Genomic DNA, 17,098 nt, shown 5'->3' with positions numbered 1-17,098 from the left:
AACAAAAAACACAACTTTTTTCCCCCCAAATTTTAATTCTTAAATCTGATTTTAACCTAACCAACTAATTAAGTTAACTTAACTAATTATTAACACAAATCACTTAGGGGTAGTTTAACCATTAAAAATAATTGGATAAGGGGTAACCAAATATAGGTTTGGGCGAACTTTTTTATCATGTAGTGTGAAGCCCCTAATTATTTTTTGGGAGCGAGTTCGGTTTGTTTGTAAAAATTTTAAACTACAAAACAACCGAACTTAGCCAATAGACGCTGGAAATTAATACACTTCATTTGGAGGTTCGATTTTATCGTAGCCCAAAAGCATCTCATGTCACCGGCCCAACCGTTTGGGCCATCTTTGGCGAATGAGACAACTGCATATAGATTAATCTCATAATGTCGTTAGCATGTGCGTTGCTGGTGACAAAAACAAAATAAAAGAAGAAGATAAATTTACGGTGACAATGACATTGATACGATTCTCTGGCGGCATTTGTCTCTTGCCCTAGTAAAACACTGTTTCTGATGGTTCGTGTTTACAGACGATTACGTGAATTTGCATTTACATTAACATTTTCCCAGCATAAATAACGTGTAATCGGGGCAAATGTCCCTCGTAAGAATTCGGCAGGTTGCTCTTCCTAATTAAAATAGAGAAAAAGCACACTGGCACCACTAGTCTAGAGGTGCCCACGCTCCAGTTCTTAATCATTTCAGCGGTCAGTAAGTAAAGAAAGACGCATGATTCATGTCCTCTGGATAGAATGACCAATGAAAGGGGAGAAGTAAATAAAAATGGCAGACTGCCGGACTTTATAGACATCATGCATACGACTTCAACAACCTCATAGCATATTATTATTTTTTAATGAAAATTCATGCAATATATAGTCAGAAAGGACGAATCATCATATGTCATGAACTGTTGCTTTCGTTTACCTAATAGTTAGTAACATCATGGGGGAACAGGGGATGCCATTCAAGAATCCAGTGTTCTTGTGTGAAGCCTAAAATCAAGCATCCAAAGATTTGTGAATGTTACACTTGAAAGTATTATAGTTCATACGAGAATGTTTGGATAACAAAAGTAGAAGTCAATTTCAGAAGTTAAAATTGCTTCCAAAATAAACTAGCTATATAGAGTTTGGGCATCATAGCCGTGATTGACATTATTGTTCTGGGACCAAAACTTGGGTGGGTGGTTGGATTCATACTCGATCATTGCTGAAAGATTAAAAAGCACACTATTCTTTCTTTCCTTCTTTGAACAAACTTTGAGAAAGGAAAATTCCTTTAGATGGACTGTAAAGCAATTTTACTTGTTGAATGGGATCATGGATGTTTTGTTGGAAAATCATTGCGGAGATCTTCCATTTTTGCAAGTTGGTTATTACCTCATCTATTTGAACCATGTTTTAAAAATATTTGGACAAATGATCCATTTTCTGAAATTTTAAGGGCTGCAAAGAAGCAAAAATATGCTTATATTTAGAAAAAAAGAAATCTTATTGAGCATAAAATACGCTTTGGAACCAGCTAGACAGGGGGTGTAAGTGCACACCCTTACAATGGGATGATTCCGCCCCTGGCAGAGGGTTCCAAAGCGCCAAGTTACTAAATGTTGGGGTGCAAATAAGCTTATGTTCTTTTTTAAAGTCGCTTTTTAGTAGTTTTTTTTAGCATGAAGAAAAATGACCATGTAAGATGGGTTCCAAACTTTTTCCCACAAAGATAACTTGAAAAAACCTAACTTGAAAGCCTGTTTCAAACTATTAGGCTCCTAACTTGTTTGAATACAGGTTAAGAAGTTATTTTTTGGCTTCTAGAAATAAAATAAAACTCTAGAAATTAGTTTGGTAATACAACAGTAAATTGATTTTTAAGACCAAAAGGTCAACTTTCGTGAAATAAAAACATTTTGCCTTCTGATATCCAAGTACTCTCTTAATCTTCCACGCCTCTTTGTGTTTTTTTCTTAGCTTTAATTTCCTCGATTAAACTTGCTCTTACTACGATATTCCTTAAGTTCATAACACAGTACACCCACATAATCACATTCGTTCTAACTGCTTAAAAATACAGTAATCAATCACAAGTGGGAAGATCGACTCTCACACATAAAATCATAAGGTACAATAATCTATCAGAAGCGAAAAAAATTACTCTCATATTTGAAGTCAGTAATTTCGGATTCCATTCCATGTCCGACTAGTTAGAACAAAAATATCAAACTTAAATAGAATACCGTGTAGGTGCCGGCAAAGGATAACCAAATCGGGGAAATTAGGGGGAGACCCAAAAAAAAATATTCTCATTCTCAGGCCCACAATTAATTTTGTATACCGTGACACCCATAATTATTTCTCTGACACCCAAAATTATCCAAAATTATTAAGAATTAATACATAACTCGTTATGCATACTAATTTTTCAGGCATAACTCGTTATGCAGCCTAATTTTTCAGGGGTATAATTGGCAATGCAACTTGGATATAACATATCTAAAAATCCGCGCCTTGGAATTTTACAAATTTTATATCGTTGGAAATCTTTTTAAGAGAGCTACGCAACGAGTACAAACAACAATATTAAATTTTTGTTTTTCACGAAAAAATCGGAGGTGATCATCATTTTAGGAAAAATTTCGAAAACTGACTACATATCCATTATGCAGCCACCAAAAAAGATGCATAACACATTCTGCAGACGCATAACGAATTATGCAACCATTTTCTCGACTGCATAACAAGTTATGCATCTATAACAAGTTATGTATCCATTGTTTTGGTTGATTTTAGTGCGTACATAAAAAATTGATGCATAATGCATTATGCGAACATATTTTCGGATGCATAACAGGTTATGCATCTATTTTCTCGATGCATAAAAGATTTTGCAACAAATTTCTCGATGCATAATGCATTATGCAGCCATATTTTCGGATGCATAACAGGTTATGCATCAATTTTCACGACTGCATAACATGTTATGCAGATATTATTGTAGGTGCATGACAAGTTGTGCAGTCTTTGTTTTTGTTGGTTTCAATAGTGATGAAAAAGTTGATGCATAACGTGTTATGCAACCGTTTTCTGGACTGCATAACAAGTTATGCAACAAATTTTGTAGATGCATAACAGGTTATGCATCCATTTTCATAGCTGCATAACAACTTAAAACAACACCCAACAGACTAAAAACCAAATCTGATCTTGACATGTTATGCAGTCATAACAAACTCTATCCGATGCTGAAACAAATTGGTACCCAAGTTAGATCACCCTACTGGTTTCTAATTAACGCCACATCCGTTGCAAACAACCCTTGTACTCATCCCACAAACGCACAACAAACTAGCAAGGAAACGGTGCGGTCAAGCAGCTGCAGCTGGTTATGTTCTTGTTGTTTAGCCTTGACCAAATCTTCCACAGCACTAACCAAATCTCCTAACGGATTATGCAACGCGGCTAAGTGCACCTTCTATCGGCTATTGCACATCACCACAACCTGCACAGCTCGATCCTGTATTTAACCATGATCTGCAGACACTAAACAGACCAACACCAGCAACGGACCCCAGTATTTGTCTCTCAATTTCTAGTAAACATCGTCCAACACCAGAAAAAACATTCATTTGTGAACACCCAATCTGTTTTCCTAACCCTGCGCAAGAGTATTTAACCTTCAAAAGCTCTTGAACTCGAGCAACATCTAGTTGGCAATGAAATTCTTCAAGTTCTTCAACCACGCAGTGTATTCCTTATGCTCTTTCTTAACCATATATTCATGTGAGAAATTGGCAATGCTTGGTTTAATGCCTCTGACTTCCAAATATGTGTGGAAAGCTTCCTGCAGTTCCGCATCCAAACTCCTTCAAAACAAAACGCAACAAAAGACCAACATCAATAGATAACTCCAAAAACCAATAGCAAGAAATATAATAACCAAAACTCAAAATGAACTCAACTTACGAGAACTCAGGTCCTTCGTAAGCAATATCCTCATCCGAAACATTTGGATTCTTGACATCCAAATTGTTGATTGTAATTTCATCTGCCTCAACCATAACATCGAATTCCAAAGTTGGACCGGTTTTTTTCGTAACAGTTACAACCATATCAACAGGCTGAGAACCAGCTTCTTCTTCCACCTCCTCACCACCTTGATTTGCTTCCTGGTCGTCTTGGTCTTCCTCATCACCCTCTTCATAATCACCAGAGAGATCATGCTTGAACACTGTGACTTTGATCTCCTCACCTTGATAGTTCCTAGTCAGTGTAATAGTTTCAGCTCCATCATTATCCACAATCTTGAATGGAAACTCACTTGGTGCCTCACCAACCTATTGAGAACACACATACAGACAGTAATCTTGTTCAATTGATGAAGACAAGGGCAACCAAATTAATCTCTTACTATGAAATCACAATTAAAGTAACTAATTACAAAATTAACACAAACCCATTACAGAAATTCATAAACAAACTTTCCAAATTTAGAAAAAAAAAACTCAAAATCTCCAGCTTCCTCCTCAGCATCAACGATTTCAGAATCAATAACTCTGAGAAGAGTGTCATCGAAATCTGGTTTCTTCTTAGCTAGAGCAGAGAACTGACGATGAGTTGGAATTGAAGTTGTTCTAAATAGATTACTATTGCCGGTGACAGTTTTAATGGCGGTGCTGGTCTTCAATGGGGTAGTGAAGATGGCAGAGGTGTAGTTTCTACAAGGAGTTCTGGTTGCTAGCGGGATTACTGAAGATGCGGCTTTATTCATCATTCTACTCAAAGTCGCCATTTTTGCCGAGGGTTTCTCAGAAATCTCGATGTTTTTAGGGTTTTAAAAGGAGGAGAAGTAGTTTTATTGAATTGGAAATCTCGGAAAAACATGATTTTTATATATTTTGGGTTTGAGAATAATTTTCTTCCAGAATTTGGGTGCGCGCCTGTAATTTTGGGAGCGTGGGTTTCACAGTAGAAACATCAGAAGAATGGGTCTCACTCTAGGTTTCACTAACCAAAAAAATCTTCCTACACGTTAGTTGACCAAACCCGCCATGTCCACCATCCCCGCAAAACACTACAACCAGTGGGACCTCAGAAAAAAAACTTTCCAGTTTCCAGTCAAGGAACTTTTCTAATTACCCAAACACCCTCATCGGTGTTCACAATTTCAAACACCATTCAAGGGCAATACGGTCAAAATTTAGTCAAACTTCGTCAAAATCATAGACTTGACTTTCATCTCCTTTTTCTCACTACTATTCTATATAATCGTTTCAAGCAGACTTTTTTGTGCAATCAATAATTTCAATTTCTTTATTCTTTTTATTTTATTATTTCTTCAATGGCGAATTATTAAATTTCATATCTTGTAGAGAATTTTGTCTTCTGTAAATCGAACCCCAGGAATCTTACTTTATAATCAGCTCAGAAAAAACCCATTTCTGAAATAGTTTCGAATTTTTTTTTTTGAGCTTTAATGGAGGATTCAGAGAGAGTAGTAGTAGTAAATGAATTATTTGAAATTGTAAGAGAAATATCAGGGTTTCCTGAATGTAAAAACACATCAAAGAAATTGTATAGTAATTTATTAAGAAGAGTTAAATTATTAAGTCCTCTGTTTGAAGAATTAAAAGATAGTGAAGTACTTATTGATGAAGATGAGATTAGAGGTTTGGGTTCTTTGAAAGTTGGTCTTGAAGCAGCTAAAAATTTACTTAGATCTGTTAATGAAGGAAGTAAGCTTTTTCAGGTAATCTTTTAATTTCAAGTTCTGGGTTTTTATTAGATTTTGTTGCAGAGATATCTTTGATCTACTCCCATATTTGATGTGATAAAGTCCATTTTTTCAGTATTTAAGAGAATCAGATTGCAATATAATTACTATTACTATTATAAGTTAATTTAGATTAATTTGGATATAGGCTAAGAAGGGTTCAATGTGATTCTAGTATCCCATCATTTTCATGACCCATATATAGCAAATTGTAGTATACTACTTTTTTTTTTTTTTTTGATCTGTCAGTAGGAGATTACTAGTTTTGCACTCTGTAATCGTAATATACTACAATTACTTTTGAATTGATTGAAGCTGCAACTGGCATCAGTTAGGTGGATGTCCAAAGCGAAATCAGATGCATGTTAGGTGCATGTCTTAGTGATTTATTTTGATGGTAGTTCTGATTTATGATTAGAAGTTTTCTAGTATCCAGCATATTCATGAATCATATTTGTCATATACGCTTTACATTCTCTTGTCGAACTGATCTGAAGCTGAAATTTGGTTTGGAAAAAACCCGACAAAAGCTTTAGATATGGAGTAGAACTAATAGTTTTCCTGCATTATCCAAATCATTATGATATGATGTTTACTACTTGTGGGATTGGATCTTGTACAGATATTATAATAGTTCAGTTATGTTCGTCTTTTATTAAAACGACCGGGCAGTTTCAACTTTTGTTCTATTAGGTGTCTGTATGATGTGATCAAGTAGTTTCAGGGAGCTGTAAACAAGATATTATGGGTCTTTAAGTAAGCTTCCTGTGGTGCAGGCCTTACAAAAAGACAATATTGTGAAGCATTTCCATGACGTGACAGAGCAAATTGAGCAAGCATTGAGTGAGATTTCATATGATAAGCTCAATATTTCGGAAGAAGTTCATGAGCAGGTAAATACATAACCATACATATTTCTAAATAGAACAACAATTTAATTTTGGTCCGACTTTGTTGTTTCTTTCTTACAGATGATTCATGGAAACTTCAGAATAGCTTTGCTTCTCTATTTGCATACAGTCCTATAGTTTTATGTACATTATATGAGCAGTATAATATTATGGCTTCAGGAAAATATTAAGATACTGGCTGTGATTGTTTCACACTTTCCAGATTGAGCTAGTGCACGCTCAGTTCAGGAGGGCAAAAGAAAGAATGGACTCACCGGATGTACAACTGTACATGGATTTGTACTCTGCCCAAAATGAAAAGGATCCTGACCCTTCCATCCTAAAAAGGCTTTCAGAAAAACTGCAACTTAAGACTATAAATGATCTAAAGAAAGAATCTCTTGCTTTGCATGAAATGGTTATCTCCAGCGGCGGAGATCCGGGAGATTGGCTCGAAGAGATGTCTGTACTGCTTAAAAAGCTTAAAGATTCTGTACTCGCTGAAAATACGGGTGCAGAAACTTCCGAAAATGAGAAGGTCTTTATGAGAAGTAGATCCTCGGTCATCCCTGATGATTTCCGGTGCCCTATATCCCTTGAATTGATGAAGGATCCAGTCATTGTCTCTACTGGACAGGTCTTGATCTCCGGCTGCCTTCAAAACTGTTGGTTTAGTTATGGTCTGGTTTCTCATTCTCTAATGATTTGAACTTTCTTTTGCAGACTTATGAGCGTACATGCATCCAAAAATGGCTAGACGCTGGGCACAAGACTTGTCCCAAAACTCAGCAGACCTTGTCACACACAGCCCTCACGCCAAACTATGTATTGAAGAGTCTAATAGCTCAGTGGTGTGAGAGCAATGGGATCGAACTTCCGAAGAATCAAGGGAGCTGTAAAAACAAAAACTCGAGCAATTCTGTTCCAGACCGTGATCGGGCGGGTATAGAAGCCTTGTTACAGAAACTGTCACATGGTAATCCAGAAGAACAAAGAGCAGCTGCTGGTGAGTTCCGATTGTTAGCAAAAAGGAATGCTGATAACAGAGTTTGCATTGCGGATGCTGGAGTTATCCCCTTGCTTGTAGAGCTATTGTCATCCCCTGATAATAGGACTCAAGAACACGCGGTTACAGCACTCCTCAATCTTTCAATAAATGAGACTAACAAGGGGAATATAGTCAATGCTGGAGCAATACCTGATATAGTCGAAGTGCTAAAATCGGGCAGCATGGAAGCGAGAGAGAATGCAGCAGCAACCCTTTTCAGTTTATCTGTGGTTGATGAATACAAGGTGGCAATAGGCGCAGCAGGAGCCATCCCAGCTCTAATTGACTTGCTGTGCCAGGGAAGCCCTCGAGGGAAAAAAGATGCTGCAACTGCAATATTTAACCTTTCAATCTATCAGGGAAACAAGGTAAGGGCTGTTAGGGCAGGAATTGTGGTGCCTTTGATGAGGCTGCTTAAGGATGCTGGTGGTGGGATGGTGGATGAAGCACTTGCTATAATGGCAATCCTTGCAAGCCACCATGAGGGGAAAACTGCAATAGGTCTAGCTGAACCAATCCCTGCTTTAATCGATGTAATGAGAACTGGATCACCAAGAAACCGAGAGAATGCTGCAGCTGTGTTGTGGTCACTCTGTACTGGTGACGTGCAACGTCTAAAAACTTTGAAGGAACTTGGAGCAGAGGAGGCATTAAAAGAATTATCAGAGAATGGTACTGATAGAGCCAAAAGAAAAGCGGGTAATCTTCTTGAACTCATGCAACGGAAAGCTGAACCTGACGCCGAAGATAGCCCATGAAATTACATGACCTCATAAAACAGGAGAGTTGTCTCTGTTCTGTGATTGTCATGGCCACAATATATGCAAACTAGTAGGTAGTTTTTTGGGTAAATGTATGTAGTGAAGGTGTTATTGTTGTTGTTGTATAAAAGGATTAAAAGTTGAGAACAGTATTTACTGCAAATGGGTATTGAAGATGAAGAAAGCTGCATCAGTGAGTGGAATGCAGGCAGAACAGCAAAGAAAAATCATTGTAGGCTGCAGCATCATCCACAAGCCATCTAAAGCATCTGTCAGTAAGCTAAGATGTGATTAGCTTTGTATTGTTCATGTTTGTTCAGTGTTTTGTTTCTTCCACTTTTTTTGTTCTCTCTCGAGTTTGTATTTTTGTTCGATTAGATTATGTATTCATGGAACTGTACACATCAATTTTCTGCAACATTTCCTTGCTGGATGTAAGAATTAAGATATGCAATGGCCATGTCATGCACCAGAGAGTTGTTTGCTAGCAATATCAATTAAAAGTAACTTGAGTTCATTGATACAATTACAAACAAAAGAGTCTGCATTAGGCATGGCGCCAACATGAGCTCGCAAGTGACATATTTTCTATTATTTTCGCAAACAAGATTAAAGAGTTGGGTAGCGCACAAAAGTATCTCCCGGTTCATCAGTAGAAGGAAAAACTTGAAGAGAGGTAACAAGGGCATCTCTTGGACCACGTCTACATCTTTCTTCCATGTTACCGACTGAATCAGGATCACCAGAGAAAAGTGCTTCAACTGAACCATCTCTTCTGTTGCGTACCCAACCTTTCAGACCTAATTCATTAGCATTCTCAATTGTCCAATTCCTATAAAATACTCCTTGAACTCTTCCTTTCACCACAACCCTAACCTGAAAAAACCCATCAAAAATTACAAAAATAAAATCAAATTAATGCCCAGAATGATATTGAACACAGATGAAGGAAAGGAGGGTAAGGATCTTACTGTTTTGGTGGAGATTGGTGGTGGATTGACTGGAGATTCACCATTGGTGGGGTTACTGTCACTGCTCATGGAAGCTGAAAGAGGTGTGAAAGGAGAGGAGGAAGTCTTAATTGGTGTGAAAGTAAGAGGGGAAAAAGGAGATGAACATCTAATCAGGGAAGAATAAGAAGAAAAGATGGGAATTCGTTTGAGTATATGGTTGAATCTAGGGATGATTGTGTTTGCCATTAACAACAGGGATAGAAATGGAATGAGCAGTGAGAGAACTGAACAAATACCACAAGATAAATTTATTTAAGCACCCAAACAAGTGTTAGACTACACTCTGTGAAGATCATAGTGGAGAGTATACAATACTTTGAAGTGTACTTCAATTTTGTGGCATTATCAGCGAGGGAATAATTCAGTAATTGAAGCTTCATTAACACTTGATGGGTCTGTATTCGCTCCCCAAGTAAAATCATGATTCTTGAAACTATGAGAAAAAAGAGCAGGCACTGATGGTACTGGTAGATTAGTAGAGTAGTTGTTAAGCATTAGAACGATTTTGGCCATAGTGGGTCTGTCAGCTGCATTCTCCTGAACACATAATAATCCAATGTGGATGCATCTCATTACTTCACTTTCAGAATGATTGTCTTTCAAATTCGAACTTAACATTTCTAATGCTGTCCCGTTGTTCCAGTGTCTCCATGTCTGCAACAATTTGTCATCGGGTTCTTGAGTTCCAAGGTAGCCTTGAGTTATGTCCAACTTAAGGATTTACAGAAGAAAAAGAGATACATTACACATGAAACTGTTTCAACTCACATAGCTGAGAAGGTCTCCAGAGATTGCTGGATCGTTGATCTTTTTTCCGATAATAATCTCCAGAACTAAGACACCAAAACTGAAGACATCTGTTTTGTCAGAGAATTTTCCATGCATTGCATACTCTGGAGCCATGTACCCACTGCAGGTAAAATTATTCAACAATTGCCTCGACCAACGAAAGTCGAATATCAATGTTGTGCTTAATATGAATACTTACTATGTTCCAACAATTCTATTTGTACTGGCTTGAGTTTGATCCACCTTGAAAAGTCTAGCCATGCCAAAATCAGCAATCTTGGGGTTCATGTCTGCATCTAATAATACATTGCTGGCCTTGAGATCACGATGAATAATCTTAAGTCGGGAATCCTCGTGCAGGTAAAGAAGCCCTCTTGCGATCCCTCCTATAATCTTATAGCGTTTTTTCCAATCCAAATGTGTGCGTGGAACTGGGCCTACACATTCATTCGAGCTAATGATGAAGTAAGTCATTATTTACATACAACGAAAGAAACCATAGGAGCATAAATAGAAAGAAGCGGACACGGCATATGGTGCAAACCGAATATCAATCTATCCAGGCTTGAATTCGGCATGAAATTGTAAACAAGTAGTCTTTCTTGTCCATCCAGGCAGAAACCGAGAAGCTTCACAAGGTTTCTGTGCTGCAGTTTTACAAGTAAAACAACCTCGTTCTTAAATTCTACTTCGCCTTGACCTGAATTTTTAGAGAGCCTCTTCACAGCTATCTCTTGGGCATCAGAAAGTGTACCCTGATTGGAAAAAACATGAAAACAGACGGAATGAAGATTTGACAATGTAGAACATTAACGTTGAAGAATACTAGTATAATTACAACTTCAGTATTATTAGAATGTTTGTAATACCTTGTATACGGGACCGAAACCACCTTCCCCGAGTTTGTTAGCAGTAGAGAAATTGTCAGTGGCAGCTTTTATTGAATCGAAGTTGAACTGGACAGATTCAGCACTCTGAATCTCATAAATTTCTTCAGCAACGCAACAAGAGCAGCAAAATGAGAATCTTAATGACTAAAACAATAACTCTTTCAGAACATGTTAATTCAAGCCTTCTGGGTACTCACTATCAAATTTCTTTGTTTTCCTTGATGCTTTTCGTGAGCATAAGCACCAAATTGCAATTATGCAGAGTACTGCAATAACTGAAAGAACGGCCATAATAATAGCAAATTTGCCAGAAGAGTTCTTTCTCTTTGCTGCAAGAAACATATAGAACATGCATTGGAATGGATATATGAAACAACTAGTTCAATTATTGATTTCAGATCCCAAAAACTACGTTTTTGCTCTATGTTACAGATTGAACTTCGGAAAGATCATGGACGTAAACACACAACTTACCATTTGTTGAAGTAGGCAAGGACGATTGAGGAGCTGTTGCATTCATAACCTTGGATTCATAGAAAGGATGTAATTCATACCTGAAATTACAAGTTGGATTAAGAACTCTTGCACCAACTTTTCCAAGGCAGCATACTGATAAATTCCTGACAACCCGGTTAAGGCAGTTCCTGCAATCACTTGACAAAATATCTGGTGTACATTGCACCAATCCATAAATCTTCCTAGATTCTGTTAAATTTGCTTCTCCAGTAGCAAATTGGTGACTATCTTCAGAAGCAGTACTTTCTCTGACTAGCTCATCCATCAACCCAGCTAAGGTCTTATTAAACTCATCTCGATTACTAGTAACCTTAGTTTCGTTTACGATATAAAACACTGGTTTTTCTTGAACAACTGGAATAAACGATTCGTTCGAGTACCTTAAAATGCATTCTTCGTACCATACAATCCCTTGTCTAGAATTTGGACATCTAATGCTATTTAAAATATCTCCAGTTACTGAATCAAAACAACCTTCACAATCTTTCGATGTAAGATCACTTCTACACTGGTAAGACCCATAAGCAGAATCAGGCTCTGAACCATAACTTGCACTTCGATGTTCGTTCACGATACTGACTACGCTTCGAAAGACAGTGAGTGATGAAGAGAGTAGGAGGTTGAGGTTAGACTGGTAAGTACTGTTAGCAGTGTAATTACCTCCTGAACAGTATTCTCGAAGAAAAACTGGTTCTGCAAATATACAGACACTGTAGTAATTGATTATGAGTATTATCAGCAAGCAGTATCTCATTCTTAATTTCATGTTTTTTTCTGTTTTCATTTTCATTTTCGTTCTTCAGTCTTTTTTAAACTCACTCACTGCTACTAAAGTAAGCTACTGGTAGAGAGGGAAGGACAAGGAAGTTTTGCTTCTGTCTGGCATGATTTGTTGCCTAACGAGTGGGGCACCTTGTTTGATTTTTCGTAAACAGGTCGGTAGATGAATTCCTTGGACAGTTGAAAAAGAATATATATTCAGCGCCCCTTTGACACGCCAAAATTTGCTGCCCCACTTGCAACGAAATGGGGTTGAATTTTGAAAGGAAAAAATCTAGAGATAATAATAATGTCATAAAGATTTGACCAAAACAAAGATATACGACCGAAAATGGAGAAAGGTCACACGTGTACAAGGGGTCAAGTGGGGTCTATTGACTTCACTCAAATTATCATTAGCACATATGCTGAGTTATTAAATGGTTTTAATCGTTAGTGTTAACCCACTCAAACTTCACTTTGAGTAACTTTCACAGTTACAGTGTTTTCTTAAGTTTTCATTTAAAACATAAGCATTATATTTCATAACTTAATATATCAATATAAGACATTCACAAACATTGATATATTGTTCCTTAGGGAAGACCCCTTAGGCACTGTAGCAATGAAGCTGCAAATTTCGTTGGACCATTTTGCCCTTAATCCATGCCCATACAAGCGATGGGAAATAAATAATATAAGGGTATATTAGTAATTTAGTTTATTTGAAAATTAACTTTGTGAACTCGGACAAAAGTGATAGATCTGGACCCAGCTTGCACGTGCAGAACACTAGTGTCATAAAGATTTGACCAAAACAAAGATATACTCCCTCCGTCCCACCATTAAGTGACCTAGTTCAAGTTTGCACAATTTTTAAGGCAAACAAGGGAAAAGAATATATTTAAGTTTTTTTTACAATTATACCCTTGTGGATAATAACTAGTGAAATTTTGAAATGGTTTATCTCTCAAACTACACCATGGATGTTCGCAATCTTCATACCATTGAAAAGCATTTTAAAACACTTACGTAACGAATATAAACATGCCTATCAAATTATGCATATTTCTAGTTTTTCTTATAATCAATTAAAAGGATAATTTTATAAATATCTCTTGTTTAGTGATATAGGTCACTTAATGGTGGGACAAAACCTAAAAACAAATAGGTCATTTAATGGTGGGACGGAGGGAGTACAAGGAAAAATGGAGAAAGGTCACACGTGATGTGGCGGATGTACATGGGGGTCAAGTGGTGTCGACTTCACTCAATTTATCATTAGCATATACTGAGTTACTATCTGGTTTTAATCATTAGTGTTAACCCCCTCAAACTTCACTTTGAGACTTTGAGTAACTTTCACAGTTACGGTGTTTTCTTAAGTTTTCATTTAAAAGATAAGCATTATATTTCATAATTTAATATACCAATATAAGACATTCATAAATATTGATATATTGTTCCTTGACACTTAGATCATAATAAGATGATTAAGCTTTTAATACTAGAGTTTTATGTATATAACTCTGTATGTTATGTTTTCAATCATAAATGACTTGAAAGTTTACGATAAAGAAATGGAAACTAGTCAAGTCATGTACAACTAACCTCAAGTGGAAGGATGATGTCTTCGTTGAAGTCGATACGTCTTCGGATTTTTCAGGTCTTCAGAGTAATACTTATATGTCTCAATAATTTCTAGATTCCTAGTCTAACCTAACGAAGTTGACTCTAGTAATCTAATCAACCGACTTATGAGTTTTGATACTAAAATATGATAACTAACCTTGACATACCAACGCTTGGTGGGTTCAGGGTTCAACCGAGTAGTGCTCTAGCAATCTCCCATTTTGTCAATTTTAGTGAAAAACTCTATTATATATGGAGAATGCACGAATTAAAAGATAAAGATATTACACTACATAACATTCTCTTAACTCATTATTCATACGCTTGATTCCAAGTTTCAACAACACAATAACCTGCACAAAATACTGATGTTGACGCATTTGAATAACAAAAACTTTAATACCTCTCAAGGAAAGCTAGGTAGATACTCAATCTGAACCTGTCTGTTAAAGGGGATTTTGACACCGATGGTTAACCAAGGATCAGTCCTGCTAGAGATCCTTATTTACAATGATGGTCATGAACATCACCCGATTTTGGTTAGACGTTCTTCAACCAGAAAACACATACATTTTAGTCCTTCACGCACATGTATGTAAAGACCAGACCTACACTGAAAAAGTCTCCAATGCATAAAAATGTATTGCCACATGATATGCACAACTAAGAAAAAACAACGGACTTTATGTGTATGTTGATGCATAAAACCAAGGGAGTTGGACAGCCTAGTTGTCTAAAAATGATAACAAGTTAGAATCAGCAATAAAGTTGACACCAAAAATGGAAACCTTAAAATTTTTCAAAAGAACTAACCATTTTACCTGGTTATGTTTCTCCAACGGCATCAACAATAGAGATTGGTATAATATAGTTATCATTTTAAAAGGAGGCGGTAATAGCATTCAATATATCTTTAAGACAAAAAATTTATGTACCTTGACGGATTGATTATTTTAGTTTCTACGCATTCTCAGCTCTAGCACTACTATCTAAATTTTGTTCTTCTCAACAGATCTTTGTTGGGACTTACTTTGTTGGTGGAAAATGTCGAACATGGTACGTATCATACCTTTCTCTACATCTCTACTTAATTAGCAAATTTGACTTGTATTTTTGTAGTAATAATTGAAGTAGTAGAACTGTAGAAGTTATCAGTTAATAAACCAAGTCCACTAACAATAGCCCGTCGGAAATCAGTGCTTAATTAATGCAGAGGAAACCCCAAATAAATTAAGCATATTTATTCCTTGTACTGTACATATGTAAAAGGTAATATTTGTTTATTTATATTTTTTTAATGGAAGTAATCGATTCATGAAAAAAATGCAAACAAGTAAACTGATGAATATACATTTTGGTTTTGTATTTTAGATATATTTTTGTAAGATGGAATATCATGACATAGGAAATTTTTGGTACGTCTGAGTATTCCTAAAACCGGTACCTACACATAGAGCTCAATCAACGGGCAATTTAAATGTATCTAAACACCATATCCACACTTAAAAAGTCTCCATTGCATAAATATGTATTGCCACATGACACGCACAGTTAAGAAAAAAACAACGGAGTTGGACAACCTAGTTGTCTAAAAATAATAACAAGTTAAAATCAACAATAGAGTTTGTTAGAGCACTGCTCGGTCGAACTCGCAAGCGTTGCTATCTCAAGCTTGTTTTTCAAGTTTAGTTGTCAAAACTATAAGTCTTGATTTCTAGTCTACTTATAGCTATGTCTCGGATTAGGATAGAATGTGTAGTTGAGATTTAGACTTCACAGCGTTCATCGATTGAAGACTAAGAACTACCAATGGAAGTTTAATTGTGGAACTTCATCAATAAAAGGTATGTGGAGACTTGAACTCATCTATCACTCAGAAATCTATTTTTATTCTATCTCCTATTGAGACAAAAGTCGTATGGCTATATAGACTTTAAATTATACACATTTGATATTTCGAGCTGAGTTTAACTCGCTTACATATTTCTCGAAATATGTGCTGGTAAGCTTTCGCTTTAACCAAGTTCATCTTTTATTCTTGACGAAAGTCAAAAGATGATCATATGAAAACTTCCTGGTAACATCTTATATAATTTGTGTGAGACAGTCATTTGATGTAGACTCTGAATGTTTCGTATTGATCATTTGATCCCTTGAAAATTGCTTTGAAGCTAATAGTTTGTGTGAGACAGCTATTCTCGTCTTTCTAAGAATGTTTCAATAATTAAAATGGGTGTTTAGAACAATTAACCATTGATTGGATATAGCACAGTATGCGTACTTGTATGCTAACTGTTGCAAGAGTATTCCAAGTACGGGAATTAGTATGCATACCTGTATGCGTACTGATTCAACAGTTGAAGTCCGGGAACTATAGTATGCATACCCGTATGTATAATGATTTCAACTGAGTTTGATCATGAACGACAGTATGCGTACCCGTTTGCATACTGGTGAACAAGACCAAGTCCGGGAACTTAGGTATGTGTACCCATTTGCATACTTAAGTGGGTTAAATTCTAAAATCGGTTAAGTATGTTTACATACTCATGAGAAAATACATTTATATAATAAGGAATGCAATCTTTGCAAACCGTGACTATAATGTTCATGAATTGATTCGAGTGAATCAAAACTGATTTTGCTTCACTTGTGTCTTGTATACTTCTGTGAGAATATAAACAATTGAACAACTCTAACTAGTTTCATTTGAATCATTTGAACTAGTTGTGATTAAGATGAACAAGGTTGATATGAAAGTGTTCATATGGCTAACTTCGGTTAACTATTGTTGAGACAACTAAGTGTACATGTTTAGGTACGGTTACCCATATATAAATGAAGGTACACTTCACTTTTGTGTAACAAGCTAAATCAATCTAACAGTTGAAAGATATTAGCTTGAATCTAATCAGGTTTTCATTTAACGGTGAATATTGATTACTTTGTCCCAAAGTTATCAAACCCTAATTTGAAGACTATATAAGGGAGATCTCTAACAACTGGGAAACCTAATCCCT

At 36.3% G+C, this 17,098-nt stretch overlaps 4 protein-coding genes across 6 annotated transcripts; 1 reads left to right on the top strand and 3 right to left on the bottom strand.

The window, feature by feature from the left end:
- Nucleotides 1–3,713: 3,713 nt before the first annotated feature.
- LOC113312115 (uncharacterized protein At2g39795, mitochondrial-like) lies at nucleotides 3,714–4,821 on the bottom strand. The gene is made up of 3 exons (XM_026560874.1): nucleotides 4,512–4,821; nucleotides 3,974–4,344; nucleotides 3,714–3,873 (listed from the first exon to the last, which is right to left on the bottom strand). Exons 1-3 carry the CDS (start codon nucleotides 4,797–4,799, stop codon nucleotides 3,714–3,716), a joined length of 819 nt encoding a protein of 272 aa, XP_026416659.1. The 5' UTR covers nucleotides 4,800–4,821.
- Nucleotides 4,822–5,310: 489 nt separating this feature from the next.
- Nucleotides 5,311–8,951, top strand: LOC113311002 (U-box domain-containing protein 14-like). The gene is made up of 4 exons (XM_026559836.1): nucleotides 5,311–5,756; nucleotides 6,557–6,673; nucleotides 6,894–7,307; nucleotides 7,394–8,951. Exons 1-4 carry the CDS (start codon nucleotides 5,484–5,486, stop codon nucleotides 8,474–8,476), a joined length of 1,887 nt encoding a protein of 628 aa, XP_026415621.1. The 5' UTR covers nucleotides 5,311–5,483; the 3' UTR covers nucleotides 8,477–8,951.
- A 19-nt stretch (nucleotides 8,952–8,970) lies between these two features.
- On the bottom strand, nucleotides 8,971–9,710 carry LOC113311003 (acylphosphatase). The gene is made up of 2 exons (XM_026559837.1): nucleotides 9,451–9,710; nucleotides 8,971–9,355 (listed from the first exon to the last, which is right to left on the bottom strand). Exons 1-2 carry the CDS (start codon nucleotides 9,676–9,678, stop codon nucleotides 9,089–9,091), a joined length of 495 nt encoding a protein of 164 aa, XP_026415622.1. The 5' UTR covers nucleotides 9,679–9,710; the 3' UTR covers nucleotides 8,971–9,088.
- Nucleotides 9,711–9,755: 45 nt separating this feature from the next.
- Nucleotides 9,756–12,476, bottom strand: LOC113311000 (cysteine-rich receptor-like protein kinase 10). Of its 3 annotated transcripts, none has more exons than XM_026559833.1 (7): nucleotides 11,646–12,476; nucleotides 11,369–11,500; nucleotides 11,151–11,272; nucleotides 10,826–11,036; nucleotides 10,481–10,718; nucleotides 10,261–10,402; nucleotides 9,756–10,146 (listed from the first exon to the last, which is right to left on the bottom strand). In XM_026559833.1, exons 1-7 carry the CDS (start codon nucleotides 12,469–12,471, stop codon nucleotides 9,838–9,840), a joined length of 1,980 nt encoding a protein of 659 aa, XP_026415618.1. In that variant the 5' UTR covers nucleotides 12,472–12,476; the 3' UTR covers nucleotides 9,756–9,837. The 3 variants fall into 3 exon arrangements, with proteins under 3 accessions (XP_026415618.1, XP_026415619.1, XP_026415620.1); XM_026559834.1 differs by having other exon boundaries at nucleotides 10,261–10,339; XM_026559835.1 differs by having other exon boundaries at nucleotides 11,726–12,020.
- Nucleotides 12,477–17,098: the final 4,622 nt, after the last annotated feature.

The sequence above is a fragment of the Papaver somniferum genome, chromosome 9, assembly GCF_003573695.1.
Source record: "Papaver somniferum cultivar HN1 chromosome 9, ASM357369v1, whole genome shotgun sequence".
Taxonomy (NCBI): Eukaryota; Viridiplantae; Streptophyta; class Magnoliopsida; order Ranunculales; family Papaveraceae; genus Papaver; species Papaver somniferum.
This window is presented reverse-complemented; position numbering and strand designations above follow the sequence as displayed.